At 32.0% G+C, this 14,275-nt stretch overlaps 1 protein-coding gene across 1 annotated transcript in view; it reads left to right on the plus strand.

Annotated features, from left to right (window-relative positions):
* Positions 1 to 14,275, plus strand: part of MIPOL1 (mirror-image polydactyly 1) — a 148,829-nt gene that overhangs the window by 39,782 nt on the left and 94,772 nt on the right. The window contains exons 3-4 of the mRNA XM_044664775.1: positions 12,908 to 13,043; positions 14,059 to 14,138. Of these exons, the coding sequence (XP_044520710.1) occupies positions 13,039 to 13,043; positions 14,059 to 14,138 (85 nt within the window). The 5' untranslated portion in view covers positions 12,908 to 13,038. The remainder of the gene's footprint in view (positions 1 to 12,907; positions 13,044 to 14,058; positions 14,139 to 14,275) is intronic.

Consider the following 14,275-nt stretch of genomic DNA (forward strand, 5'->3'; position numbering starts at 1 on the left):
CCCCCTCCCTTATTTTTCCCCCTCTTTTTGTTTTTAAAGGCCTTATGAATTCCTTCCCCCTTCTCCCCTCCCTTTTTTGACCTTCCCAATCCCCTGCTCCCCTTGGTTTATCCCTTCTGACTTTCTCAGTAGGGTTAGATAGAGTTTTTTATCCCAATGGATAATAAAGCTACTCTTCCCTCTCCGGGTTGATTACACTAAGAGTAAGGTTTTATTATTACCTCTTAATGCTCTCTTCCTCTCCTTCTTATAATAGTATTTGTCCCCTCTCCCTCCCATGCCCTCTTTGTGTGCAATAGAATATTCTATTTTCTTATTCCCTCAAGTTTCTTTTGGTGTTCCCTGCTATTTACCCCCTCTTTCCCCTCCCCCATGCCATCTTAGATTATTTAGTGTTCCACCCTCACCCTGTGAATTATTCTTCTGATTACTATAATAGTGAATATTAGAATAGTGAATAGAGTTCACTACAGAGAATTATACATAACATTTCTCTACATAGGAATACAGATAATTAGATCTCACTGAGGCCCTTAAAAAGGCAAATTTAAAAATTATATGTTTTCTTTCTTTCCCTTCTGTATCTTATTTACCTTTTCAGGTTTCTCTCGATTTTTGTGGTTCGATATCAAACTTTCCATTTAGCCCTGGTCTTTTCTGTGCAAATACCTGGAATTCTTCAATTTTGTTGAATGCCCATACTTTCCCCTGGAAATATATAGTCAATTTTGATCCGTGGTTGCAGGCCCAGCTCTCTTGCCTTTCTGAATATCGTATTCCAAGCCTTACGGTCTTTTAGCGTGGAGGCTGCCAGATCCTGTGTGATCCTGATTGGTGTTTCTTTATACTTGAATTGTCTCTTTCTGGCTTCTTGTAAGATTTTTTCTTTTGCTTGAAAGCTTTTGAATTTGGCAATAATATTTCTAACCGATTTCTTCTCTGGGTCGAATGTAGAGGGTGTTCTATGAATCCTTTCGATGTCTATATTGCCCTCTTGTTGTAGTACTTCAGGGCAATTTTGCTGAATAATTTCTTTTAGTATGGAGTCCAGGTTTCTATTAATTTCTGGTTTTTCTGGAAGACCAATTATTCTCAAATTGTCTCTTCTAAACCGGTTTTCTTGGTCTGTCACTCTCTCATTGAGATATTTCATGTTTCCTTCTATTTTTTCAGTCTTTTGACTTTGTTTTTTTTTGTTCTTGTTGTCTTGAGAGATCGTTAGCTTCCAATTGCTCGATTCTAGCCTTTAGGGATTGATTTTCGGCTATAATCTTTCGGTTTTCGGCCATAATCTTCTGGAATTCCTTTTCAATCTGGTCATTTCTGGTGTTCAATTGCAAGATTTTACCTTTTAAACAGTTATTTTCTTGCCAGATCTCTTCCATTTTCCTCAAAATCTCAATTTTGAACTCTTCCATAGCTTGTGAGGAGTTTTCCTTATTTGAGGAGGGTCCGGATGCTTGTTTGTTCTCCTCCTCTGTTTGCTTGGTTGTCTGGATTTTCTCTGTGTAAAAGTTGTCGAGTGTTAAGGGCTTCTTTTTCTTGTTGTTATTCTTTCTCTTCTGACTTTCCTGAGGTTGGGTAGCCATCATTAGCCCAGCAGCTTCTCAGGTTTATCCTCGCGCTCAGTGTCTGTCCGAGGTCTATTGGTACCTGAGGTCTGAGATCTGGTTTTTTCCAAGGTCAAGCCCCCTATTGTACCCCCTTGCTTGATCCTCTGCAGGAGGTTCCTTTACAAGTCTCAGGGCGCTGCTTCCACAGTCGTATACCGGTCTGCACTGGTTCCCCACTTAGGTTTTCAGAGCTTTAGTTCCTGGCTGTGTCTGCCTCCACCCACGCCTCCACCAGTGCCTGTGCGCTCTGCGCTGGCCATCCACTCTCTGCTCAATAAGCTCTGGTTTATTGGGGTCCTAAATCTTGCTGCTCTCAGGAACAGGCCCCGGAGCTGCCAGTGACTCGATGGGTTCCCCAAACTTGCTTTATTTCTTTTTAGCTGGCTTCAGAGCTATAGATGTTGTGTGTGGAGGGGGTGGGGGTGGGGCAGTTGCTCAGCCGGCAATTTAGTGAGAGCCCTTTATAGCCTGGAAATGTCTCGATTCCACGTACCTTCCACGCTGTGCCCTGTTGTGGGGTTCCTCCGTTCGTCTGGACTTGTTTTTATGTCCCCTTGAGGAGTTTTGTGTGTTTCGGTCAGGAGAGGTTAAGAGCTGCTTCTTACTCTGCCGCCATCTTAACCCGGAAGTCACATTGATAGTCTTTTAATTGATCTTCCTGTTTCTAGTTTCTTTCCACTCCAATACATCCTTCAAACAGCTGCCAAGGTGATATTCCCGAAGAACATAGTGTTCTTTCCTACTTAGAAATCTTTAGTCACTTCTTATCAGTTTGGGAGGAAAATATAAAACTCTAAATTTCAGAGTTGAAAGAGTCTTTCACTGTCTGTCTCCATCCTATCATATCCCGCTTTCCACATTGTTTCCCTTTAGTCTTTTTCCCTTCAAGACAAATTGAGTTCATGGCTCTTCCTTCCGTTTGGTATTTCAACTCCAACATATGTATGTTTATACAAGTTGTTCTCCTTAAAATCTTTAAATTCTTTCCACATCACTCAGGTGCCATTTCATATATAGGATTCTTTTTCTGACTTCTCCTTATTGCTGTTATTGCTCTTTCCCTCTACCAGTTAATTTGTCTTGATTTAACTATGTATTCATTCTTTCTCAGTAGACTGTAAAATTTTTTTTTTTTAACCCTTACCTTCTACCTTAGAATTAATATGATGTATTAGTTCCAAAGCAGAAGATTGATATGGGCTAGGCAATGGGGGTTAAGTGATTTGCCCAGGGTCACATAGCTAGGAAGTGTCTGAGGCCAGATTTTAAACTAGGACTTCCCATCTCTAGGCCTGACTTTTAATTCACTGAGGCACCCAGCTGCCCCCTTGAATATAAAATTTTTAAGGGAATTTTCCCTTTTTCATTTTTGTTTATAGTGCCCAGCATAAGTGCTTAATAAACATTTGTTAAATTTAATCTCTTTATCTTTTCTAGGACTTTCTATGATATCAGAAATTATTTGAAATATTAATAGAGTTCAGTTTTATGTAGGAAATAGGGCCACAGACTTTATAGATGAAAACATCTTATTGATAATGTAGGCCCCTTATTTTCTCGATGAGAAAACTGACCCAGAGATCATGTCTAGGGGCAAACAAATGTATTCATAGGAGATACCTACCAAATAGCTTAAAACATTTGTAAAAGTGAATACCTGCTGACCTGAGATATATGTGTTCTTTTCGCCCACTCCTGTTCATCATCTCCTCACTCATGGCCTATCCCTCTCCCATCAAGAAAGGAAGTGGAAGCAGAAAGGACTACAGCTGCAGGACAGCCTGCTGCTAAAGGCAGATCTTTGATGCTTCTTGGTTGACAGCTGGTAAATGAATCCAGAAAGACCTCCTTCACTTTGTGGTCAGGATAAGTGAAACTCTAGGGGGACTTGTGGAGCTTTATGGTTGACTGAATATATTAAGGATAACTGAAACCACAGAAATTAAAACTTCAGAGAAGAGGGCCTTGCTGTGTTAAGTAGTAGATCTCAAACTCATTACCTGATTGCAAATTATTTGTTTCACTATGGTAAGTGAAATAGAGAATTGATGCAACTCAAGAATCTGGATAATTTAGGCCAAAATATTTGCATCTGGGTCATAAGTTAAATGGTGAAAGTCTTTTTTTAATTTTAACCTATCTACTTTACTTTTTATTATATAGATGTCAAACTTGTGTGCCAATAGCAGAATATAACACTAGATTAAAATGTAATTGATGAATATTTAATAAAACAAATAAAATATAGTAAAACAGATACTTTTAATTAGTGGTTCTCTAAGTTAACTTATGGCCTTTAGAGATCCATTTTTATTTTAATTTGATACTGCTGCTTTCTATAATACTTAACATATTAGAATAAAGACACTCACTAATGGCTCCTTAAATGGATTGATTTATTCAGTTTTTAATTTATTACAATTCCTACCTATTACCCTTTTTCTTTTTTCCTTTGTTTTGTTTTGTTTTGCTTTTTGCTTGTGACCTTCAAAAATATTTAAAGAATTTTCAAAAGTGTACTATATCTCTACAAAGAAGTTAGGATGGATTTCTCTAAGTGCAAAAGCACTTCCCATAATATCAATGGAAATAACTATGGAAATTAAATTTCTAAGAGGAGCAGATAGGTGACTCAGTAGATAGAGAGCCAGGTCTGGAGTCAGAAGGTTGTGGGTTCAAATTTGGACTCAGATACTTCCTACCTAAAGATACTTAACCCCAATTGCCTGTCCCTTACTTCTCTTTTGCCTTGGGACTTATACTTATTATTAGTTATAAGATACAAAGTAAGCATAATTTTTTTTTTAATTTTAAGAAAAGATTATAAAGTATTCTATCCAAGAAATCTAGTAGTTTAAATTTCTTGACTAGTATATGAATGTCCTAAGCAAAGGAATAGGAAGTCTAACTCAGACCAATATCCTGATAATTTAAGTCTGGTATAGGGATGAAATAAGATTTTTTTAGTCATTCAACAGTTAACAAAAGGGCATTTACTTAGTCTTAGCAAAGGGAGGATATTCAACAAGGTTATGTATGGAGAACATTATGAGTTGATTCAATTGAATGATTCAGTATCCTTAAAAAAAAAAAAAAAGAAAAAACTAACCTAACACATGGGAGTGGGAAGTTAGGATATAATTATAAGATAGTAATATTATTATTGTTAGTAATAAAAATAGCTAGCATTTATACTGTGCTTAAGATTTACAAAGTACTTTACAGATACCTCATTTTATCCTCGAAACAATAATAGGAGGTATTATCAGTCCATTTTACAGATGAAGAGACAGAAGTTAGGTCACTTTCCCACAGTTACATGAGTAAGTGTTGGCATCTAGATTTGACCTCAGGTCTTCCTGACTTTATGCCTAGCTTCTTATCTATTGGGCCACTTAACTGCTTGCCTATGGATCATACATTTGGTTTCTAAATGATTGATAGGATCATGCTTCATATACTTCTTAAACTGAAGGCAGGCATGGTAGAAAGGTTAGCATTTTATTAAAATTTATTTAGAAATTTTCCCCCATAATTTTTACATTTAAAAATCATTTAGCTATTCTTCAAAAAATTTATATGTTTTTCCTTGTTTTTCTTTTCCTCTGTTTTCCAAAAGGAGCAATGAGTTATGAGTCACAGTATACTGTTTAAATTTTATGAAAATTCCAATGTAAAATTAAGAGCTTTATTTTAACTTTATTTATATATAACTAATCATCATTTTAAACCATCTTCTATCAGATACTGTGCTAGATATGGAGGATACCCCCCCCCGCCCCCAAATGAAGCAGTTCTGGGAGGAGCTTACATTTTATTAGAGGAAACAAATTACATGCCAGTACAAATATTACAAATATTCAGTAATTAAAGTATCTGAGAGAATGCCTCATGAAAAAGGGTTAGTCTTTAGTTGAGTTCTTAAGAAGAAATTCTAAGAGGGCAAGATAGGAAAAAACTCATTCTAGCTATACAAATATGAGGAGAGAGGAGGAATGTTCTATGTGAGGATCAGGACATAGGCCAGATTGACAGAACTACAGGTTTAATAAAGGGAAGTAATAATTTAAAAGTTTGGACATATTATCCCCTGGAGTCAGATTGTAAAGGGACTGAAGTGCCAAAACAATGAATTTGTATTTTTTCCAGTGCTTCAGCAATATTACCTTTTTTGAGGCAGACTAGATTTTTTTCTTTATCAGTGTAGGAAGCCTTAGTTTAGGAAACATTCTCTGCCAATGTAGATCAGCTTTTCTGAAACTTATAGTCTTCGATAGTTATCTGAAGCCTCGAGAGGAGAAAGAACTTTCCTGGAATCACAGAGCTAGTATGTCTGAGGCAGGTCTTAAACTCAGGTCAAATGGATTGCTGTTTCTCCTAACAGTAGCCTTATAGAACTTTTAATCCAAACCCCTCATTTTATAGATAAGGCAAACAAAGCCCAGGAAAATTAATAGACTTACCTAAGACCTTCTGATTTTTTATTTTAGTAATAGATTTGGGACATAAACATAGTGGTTTAATTCTAAGTCCATTATTGTTCTTTTCCCCTTAAATCCATATTTCATTCTTTCTATTCCTTTCCCCTACTCTCCAACGTAATTGAATCACATTCAGGTTCTCTGTCTAATAGATTGTCTCTAACAGTTCTAAAAATGCTAAAATCTTAAGGGGTTTCTAGTGTATCATTGTCCCATATAAGTATGTAAATGGTTTAACTTAGTTTATTCCCTAATGATTTCTCACTCATTCTTACCTTTTTATGCTTCCCTCTACTCTTGTATTTAAATACTAGATTTTCTATTTGACTCTCATCTTTTTATTAGCAATACCTGAAAGTTCTCTGTTTCATTAAATGTCTATTTTTTCCCCTTTGAAGGATTATATTCAGTCTTGCTATTTATTTTGGTTGTAATCCTCATTCCTTTTCCTTCTGGAATATCATATTGCAAACCCTCGTCTCCTTTATTCTGGTAGTTGCTAAATCTTTTGTGATCTTGATTGTGGTTCCATATTATTTGAGTTGTTTCTTTCTGTTATTTTCTCTTTGACCAAGAAATTCTGTTCCTAGAAATTTTAATTTTGGGATTTCTTTCAGGATTTGATTTAGTGGATTCTTACAGTTTCTACTTTGCCCTCTGGTTCTAAGATATCTGACAGTTTTCCTTTATAGTTTCTTGAAATATAATATCTGGACTTGTTTTTGTTTATGACTTTCAGGTAGTCCAATTATTCTTAAATTCTTTCTTCTAAATCTATTTTTAAGATCTGTTGTTTTTTTCTTATGAGATAGTTCACATTTTCCTCTATTTTTTCAGTCTTTTGACTTTGCTTTATTGTTTCTTTATGTCCCATGAAGTCATTAGCTTCCACTTGACCAATTCTCATTTTTAGGGAGTTTCAACTTTTTTTTAACCTTGTTTTTACTAGTAGTTTAATTAGTAGTTTTTTTACCTAGTAGTTTAATTTTCTGGCACAGCTCTCATTCCTTTACCTACCTGTAAAAAAAATCAGTTTCTCTAACCTTTCTTTGAATTCTTGTTGTACTTCTGTATAGTATGGAATTTTTTTCTTTGAGAGTTTGTTTGTAGTTATTTTTAAGTCATTGTCTTCTGTTTGTGTCCTGAGCTTCTATGTCATGGTAGTAGCTGTTTATAGTCAGCTTCTTTTTTTGTTATTTGGTCTTTTTTTTTTTTTCCTGACGCTATCTCTTTGTTTTTTGTTTCAAAGTTAATAGATGATTTGGCTTGCAAATCAATATTGTGAATTTTTATTTCAGACAACATGAGATATCATAACTAATTTCCTCAGTTTGTGTTTAGTTTATACATTAATAGTTTTACCTTCTTCTAGTTTAATCTAGGTTCTTTTATTAATTTGCTGAGTAGTTAAAATATCCTTTTGAAACAATTGACAATTTCCAGTTTTTCGCTTTTGTATGTGTTAATATATATTTCTTAGACATTGATAAAGTTGCTTTTGAGAGCAATTGCCCAGAGCCAACCACAGAACCATGTAGTATGCTAGTAGAGACCACCATCTAAATTAGCATTGATCATTTAAACCACATTCTTTGGGTATGGTTAATTAGTTATAAATATCTTTAATTGTACTTAACATCAAATTCATATTTGATTATTTTGACTGAAAACTGTTTTTATGAAACTTTCTTAGTTACTCTTTTGTTATGTACACTATTTTCAGTAAATGGAAAAATTAGCAGAATATGAAGTGCTTTAAGAATGTAATTGAGTTTTTAAAATTCACAATATATTTACTATCATTAATAACTAGTCCATTTGAATAGTTAAGACCTATTCACTCTAGCAAACTTTTCTATGTTATGTGATTATTTATTTACAGTAGAATGTAGGAAAAAAACCCACTAAATAATTTTTTTTTTGCCCTAAGGAAAAGTTGTTTTTCAAAAATATTGTGAAGGTTGCTTCATTAAAAGAGACATTTTAGAAAAAAAGTTATGGTAATCATTTTCTAATTGAAGATACTGTTCACGCCAATTGACCTTATAGATTGATTTAACTCACTTTGAACACTTTTGGACTTTTGATTTGCCAACAGTTTTTATTGGTTGTGTAGAAATGTAAATCTTTGTTTGAAGAACTGTGCCCTTGCATCAGAACTTGGCATCCACACTGAATCTTAAGAAAACAGGCTGTTTGTTCCCTGGGGAAACTATTCTAAAAGCTAACTTTGTTTTTATGTACTGTATCCTCTTAGATTAAGTGATTTAGGTTAGCTTGGCCTAGGGCAAAACGTTTCAGGATATTTTAGAAGATCCTGGTATCTAATTTACTCTCAGAAAATACTTTAGTTTTCAAGCTTTTCTTCCTTATCAGTAGTCTCTCCTTTCTTTCCCCCTCCCCAAAGATTTGTGTGTATGTATGTATGTATGTGTATGCACACACATATATAATTGATTTTTTATTATTCCAAATGCTCCTTAGGCCTATCATTGTTAACTAAAAATCTTTAAACTGTAAATGTAATATATTTTTGGCATTAGCTATTTATACATTTCCCCCATTTCTTACCTTTTATAGTGGCAAACTTTTTTTGTTGAATGGTAGCTATAAGTATGACACAAGACAAATTAATTCCTAAAGACTTTTTTCATATTACAAACTCTTGGAAAATAGGGTCAATTGCCATAAACTATTAGTAAACTGGGAAGACCTGGATAAAATACTCAATAGTATTTGCTTACTAAACAGAGGAACAATTTGCTCACATTTGGACTTTAAAATTTTAAATTCTTATAAGATATTTTAAAGCTGTTACAGTCTTCATATCTTTTTTTATGTTGAGCTACTTTCAGTTGTGGAAATCCAGGCATTTTAAAATTTATGTATTATTAGAAATATATTTGCATGTTATCTAGACCAAAGTTGTTGTCATAGAAACTTATTCAAACAAGAACAGATTAATGCACTGTTTCTCAAAATAATATTTTTTAAAATTGCAAAGTCACTGGAAACAGACCTTACAAATTATTCTCTCCTGTCTAGTACCAGATAGATATCCTATAGAATGCCTTTTTCTGTACTCTATCCCTTACTTTGTAGGTCTAACCTTAGGCTCACTTAAATAAATCAATTTTACTACATCCTTTATATTTCTCCTAAATTAAGAGGAGATTTGTTCATTATCTACACTAGTCTTTTGGAAACATATCTTGGCTTGAAAATATCCAACAATCATTGATCAAATGTAGATTATACAGTTACATCCAGAAATGGAGTATTATAAAATGAAATTTTACTCATGCAAAATATATATGTTGTTGTGCGCATGGGTAGGGGGGACACGGGGGGGGGTTGAAGGGGAAAGGAGGAGCATGAATCATGTAACCATGTTAAAAATGAATATTAATAAATGTAAAAAAATATATATGTTGTGTTTAATGAAGAAATTTTAGTGAAAAAATTATTAATATTTCATAGGATTTAGGGAACATCAATTTAATTTGATTTTAGGGTCTCCTGCATATACAGATACAGATTATTTGTATTATAGTCATCTTTATGTTACAGATACAGTACTGAAGCTGACCCAGACCCTTTCCTGGTTTCCATACTCTTGCAGCCATATATACAAACTCACATAAATAAACTAAAAAGAAACCTGGAAGAAAATGCTAACTGCATTAGCCAAAAATATTTGCCTGAGATGCTACTTTCATAAAGGTAGAAAAGGTATTTCCTCTGTTAAAAAAATATATATGTAAATATATATTTAAAATAGTTGGTTTAAACCATCAAATTAAATGTTTGTTAAAAATAGACATTAGTAGTTTTTTCAAAAGATTATACTATTAGCAAGTGGTTAATTGGAAAGATAGTGAATATTTAGGGAGATTTTAGTCATTTGCTACTAAAAAATTTTTCAGTATTCAGAAGCAAGAAGGTAACAAAAAAGAGATTATAATTTTGGATTCCCATGTGATAAAATAAATATTCAGATTTGTTTTTGTTGACTATGAATTTAGCTTTTTTCCATAAAAAGAAATTGTCATAGTTTTCTAATAGTCATGATTAATTTTTTATCTGAACAACTATTTTCTTTGTAAATTAAGTCTAATTTGGAGATTATGGGGAATGAAAGTTTAATCTAATGTCATAAAATCATTTGTATTCATATTTGAAAATTTTATAAATAAAGAAGTGAATTTTTCTTTAAACATTTCCCAAACATGTTTTCTTTTTCTTGTGGTAGAGAAAACCCACCAATATTAACATTTATCCCGTACTTTTTTTAAAAAAATTTTTAAATAGCATTTTATTTTAAAAAACTTATATGATTAAATGTATGTTGTTAAATCATTATGTTAATGTTAAAATAGAATTATGCCCTTTTATTTTGAGAAGGATAATGTAAAAATAAGTTTTCCTTAATTTTGAAAAGCAATTAAAAAAGTTGTATAAACTTAAGCTTTTATCCTCTACTATTTAAGGTTAACATAAGGGCAAACAGTGTTTTATGATGGATTTTAATTTCTTTGTTCTTGACATCATTGATGTTTAAAATAAACACACTTAATGTTTATGTGTTTACTTAAAGCATGGAATAATAATATAGTATTTATATAATACATATACATTTTAGTTGCTTGAATCATTAGAAGTATTTTAAAGAATATGCAAATGTGCTATTAAATCTTTTTAAAGAGTTTTTTCAGTTTAATGTCTAAATTCAAATTCATAAAGAGTTGGAAAAATGAGATGTCTGAGCTATAGGATTCACAGGGATTTCATACGAAGCCCATTTAATCAGGGTAACACTGTTATTAATATTCATCAAGTCAGCTGGAACACAAATGACAGACTATGGAGTCTTTTTATTTGGTGAATTTATTAAAAGCAGCTTAAAAAATTAATGGAATTTAAGTAAATTTGTTGGATATGAAAATCTTGTTAGCAGGAAAAAATTTTATAGAACTTTCTTTAAGACCATTTTGCATTGATATCATTTGACAGATTTCATTCGTAGTAAAAGTAGGAAGATGCATGAATGGTCATTTAAGAGGATTTAAATACATTGGCACATTAATTTTTACATGAATAATAAGTAGTTTCCAAAAGCAATTAACTTACAGCGTACAAGATTTTAATAGGAAAATAAGCCTTTGACATCAAAGGAGCTTTAACTTAGTGACAGGACTTTAAAGTAATTTGACCTATTTTATTTTTACAGTTTTGTGCAGTACCTACTATGAAGCTTATTTATGTTTATGCATGAGAAAAATTATTAGATAAGAATAGTTTGATGCCCCTGAAATCCTATTAAAGCTAAACATTTATAGCAGTAGCTCTGGTTAAGATCTTAACATTTGCCACGTGTTTTTAGAATGTGTATTATTAGAAAGCATCTTCCCTTCTGAGGCAAGTCAGAGGTAGTATTGTGATTCATTATAATCCTATATAGAGTAAATATCAGTGTAGCATCATTGTTTATTTCTCGTTTTTTAAAACAATAGATTTTATGTTTTCAGTGTTTACAGTGTGAACTCCCCAGTCCTGTCCGGTTGATTTTGTAATACCTTAATTATTTCTAGGAAGTATGTTATTTTTTAGTGTCCAACTATGTATTAACTAATTTTTTCTATTGATCTATTTTCTTTCTAGATTTTCAGATTGTGTTTTATTATCTAATGGCATACTGTATTTGTGGCTAATATATAAGAAATTATTTTGAACATGAAAATTATTAATAAAATTTAGTCTAGTTCATAGTCTATGTTTTTATGGATATGATTTTCTATTGTACTTTTTTGTTCTTAAAATTCAAATGAGTTGTTATTAATTGAATCCAGCTTATGAAGGAGCATAGAGTTTAACATCAAAACAGTGTTAATGTCTATACAACTCCTTGAGCATTAATTAAAATCTTGAGTGAATTAAGAATTTCCCTTAAAAAATTTGTCCTTTTCAGTTGCTTTTCAATCACATATAATTTATTCTGTTTTAAGAGCAGTCATAAAAATGGACTACCATGTATTGCTTTGGAATTGAAGAATTACATATACAGTATTAAACAGCCTTTTTTTTGCTGCGTTTTGGGAAGTTCTATATAACCTTAATAAAGCTATGTACCATTAGCATATTAAGCATATTATATTAAGGTTATACTCATACCTCCATATTGGGGGTAATGGCTCCACAAGTAGTTTTTTTTGGTTCAGTGACATTCACTAATATGTCCAGGAGAGGGCAGCATTTTCCTTTGCCAGGTACATACTGTAAAAGAACATGCCCTGCTTACACTGTCAGTGTTTCTTGTAATTACTCCCAGTATATTTGTTGCTTGCTTATGAATTAACTTGCATTTATGGAACTAAATCATTCCAATCATTTAATTACACCTGAGGAGCTGAACTATAATTGCTTGCTTCCAACTAGGATCTGATATGGCTTGAGCAGTATTAATTTGGTGTTTACTTTTCTGAGTGCTAAAAGCATTAAAATGATTGTGCAATGGGATTACATTTTACTAATTGCTGGCATTCATTAGCTGGGTAAATGGCAAGGAATAATGACTGTATATTGTAGAAGGATAAAATTATGGTTTTAAATAGTATATTACTAGCACATTAAGGCCCCAAAGACATGTTTTTAAATACTCCAGAGGTTATTAAATACTGTGTTTTCTTCTTGTCTTGCTATATGAATCTATTATTAAAAGAGTCCAATTATTATTAACCTTTTGGGCAATATATAGGGAAATGGCTTCATTGACTGAAACATTTCTTTGATATTAATAACCTTATATATTTTCAGCTAATCCAAAAGTAAATGTGGAACTTAGAAAAAGATTGCAAACTCCAAATCAACACGGTTACAGAGAATTAGAAAAGGAAAAGATTACAGCTTCATTTGAGGACTTTTGTAAAGAACTCTGTATACCATATATGAGGTAACTGCCATTTTTTTCTCTTAGAAAGCTAAAACATTTTTAAAATAGCTTTTTTTCGTGTTCATATATATTTTTTAAAAGTGCAAGAGATAATTGCTGTATATATTTACAATAAATGGGGTCTTAGAAGTCTTATCAGTAATCTTCACAATTTTTTCAAGATCAGAAGTTTAGAAATATAAGACTGTTCATGTTTTTCTATAGCAATGTGTGTGGTAAGGTTGTTTATATGGCTAGAATTATAAAAGTAACACTTAACAGATGATTCTTTGTCATCCTGGAATAATATGTTTAAATGCAAGCATGGGTTGAAATCAAAACTTTTTAACACTATTAAAATAACTATGGAGAAAAAAATGTTTTGATTCTCATGCACTAGTTATCTATTAATACTCACTCAAGTATTGAACATATGTGACACACTTGAATAATTTTCAGTTTGGATAAAACAAAAGACAGTAGTGTTTATAATGTATAATATTAGATACATTACTGAGTTTTTACTTGTTGATATTTTCTATTTCCATTCTATATTATTGCCATGATCATGCAAAAAGTTAAAAAAATTATAATTTGAAGGTCAAAAGTTATGTTAAAACATTTGATGTGTGAAATTTCTTTTTTATTTTTCTAAAATTTTAAAATACCTTAAAGTACTTATAATAATTAATCTATATATCCAAAGTTAAAGATTTAAAAGAGGAATTTTTCATATATTTGAAGCTCTAATTTTAAAAAGTCAACTAAATAATTAAGCAAATTAAACTTATATTCCAACTAAGGTAATGAATTCATTACAAAACTGATCAATTATTACTAATTGTAAAGAAAATAACTTTTTTTTTCTGAGAAATACTATTTAGCATCAAATGTAAAAACAACCAGGTTATTGCCCTAATAAAAAAATTTATAAAAGCCATTCATCTTATAAATTCGGTGTTAAGCAAAGCTAAGGAATAGACTTGTTCTGATATATTATTTTAAGTTTATTTATCTAGAGTTGGCTTTACTTTAGTTTTAAAATCTTGGAGCAACAATCAGTGACTGTGCCAGATCAAACAAGTTCAGAAGTACAAATGGAGAACTGGTCAAAAGGTAAGAACTTTTAAGGTATTAATATATAACCCCAGGTGTTGTACTTGTGCAAGGATTGTGGAATATATTTGTTCTTGCTGATATATTAAAAAGAGAGAGAGAGTGAGAGAGAGAGAGAAAGAGTATGTGTGTGTCTT

This window comes from Gracilinanus agilis, chromosome 2 (genome assembly GCF_016433145.1).
Source record: "Gracilinanus agilis isolate LMUSP501 chromosome 2, AgileGrace, whole genome shotgun sequence".
NCBI classification, from domain to species: Eukaryota; Metazoa; Chordata; class Mammalia; order Didelphimorphia; family Didelphidae; genus Gracilinanus; species Gracilinanus agilis.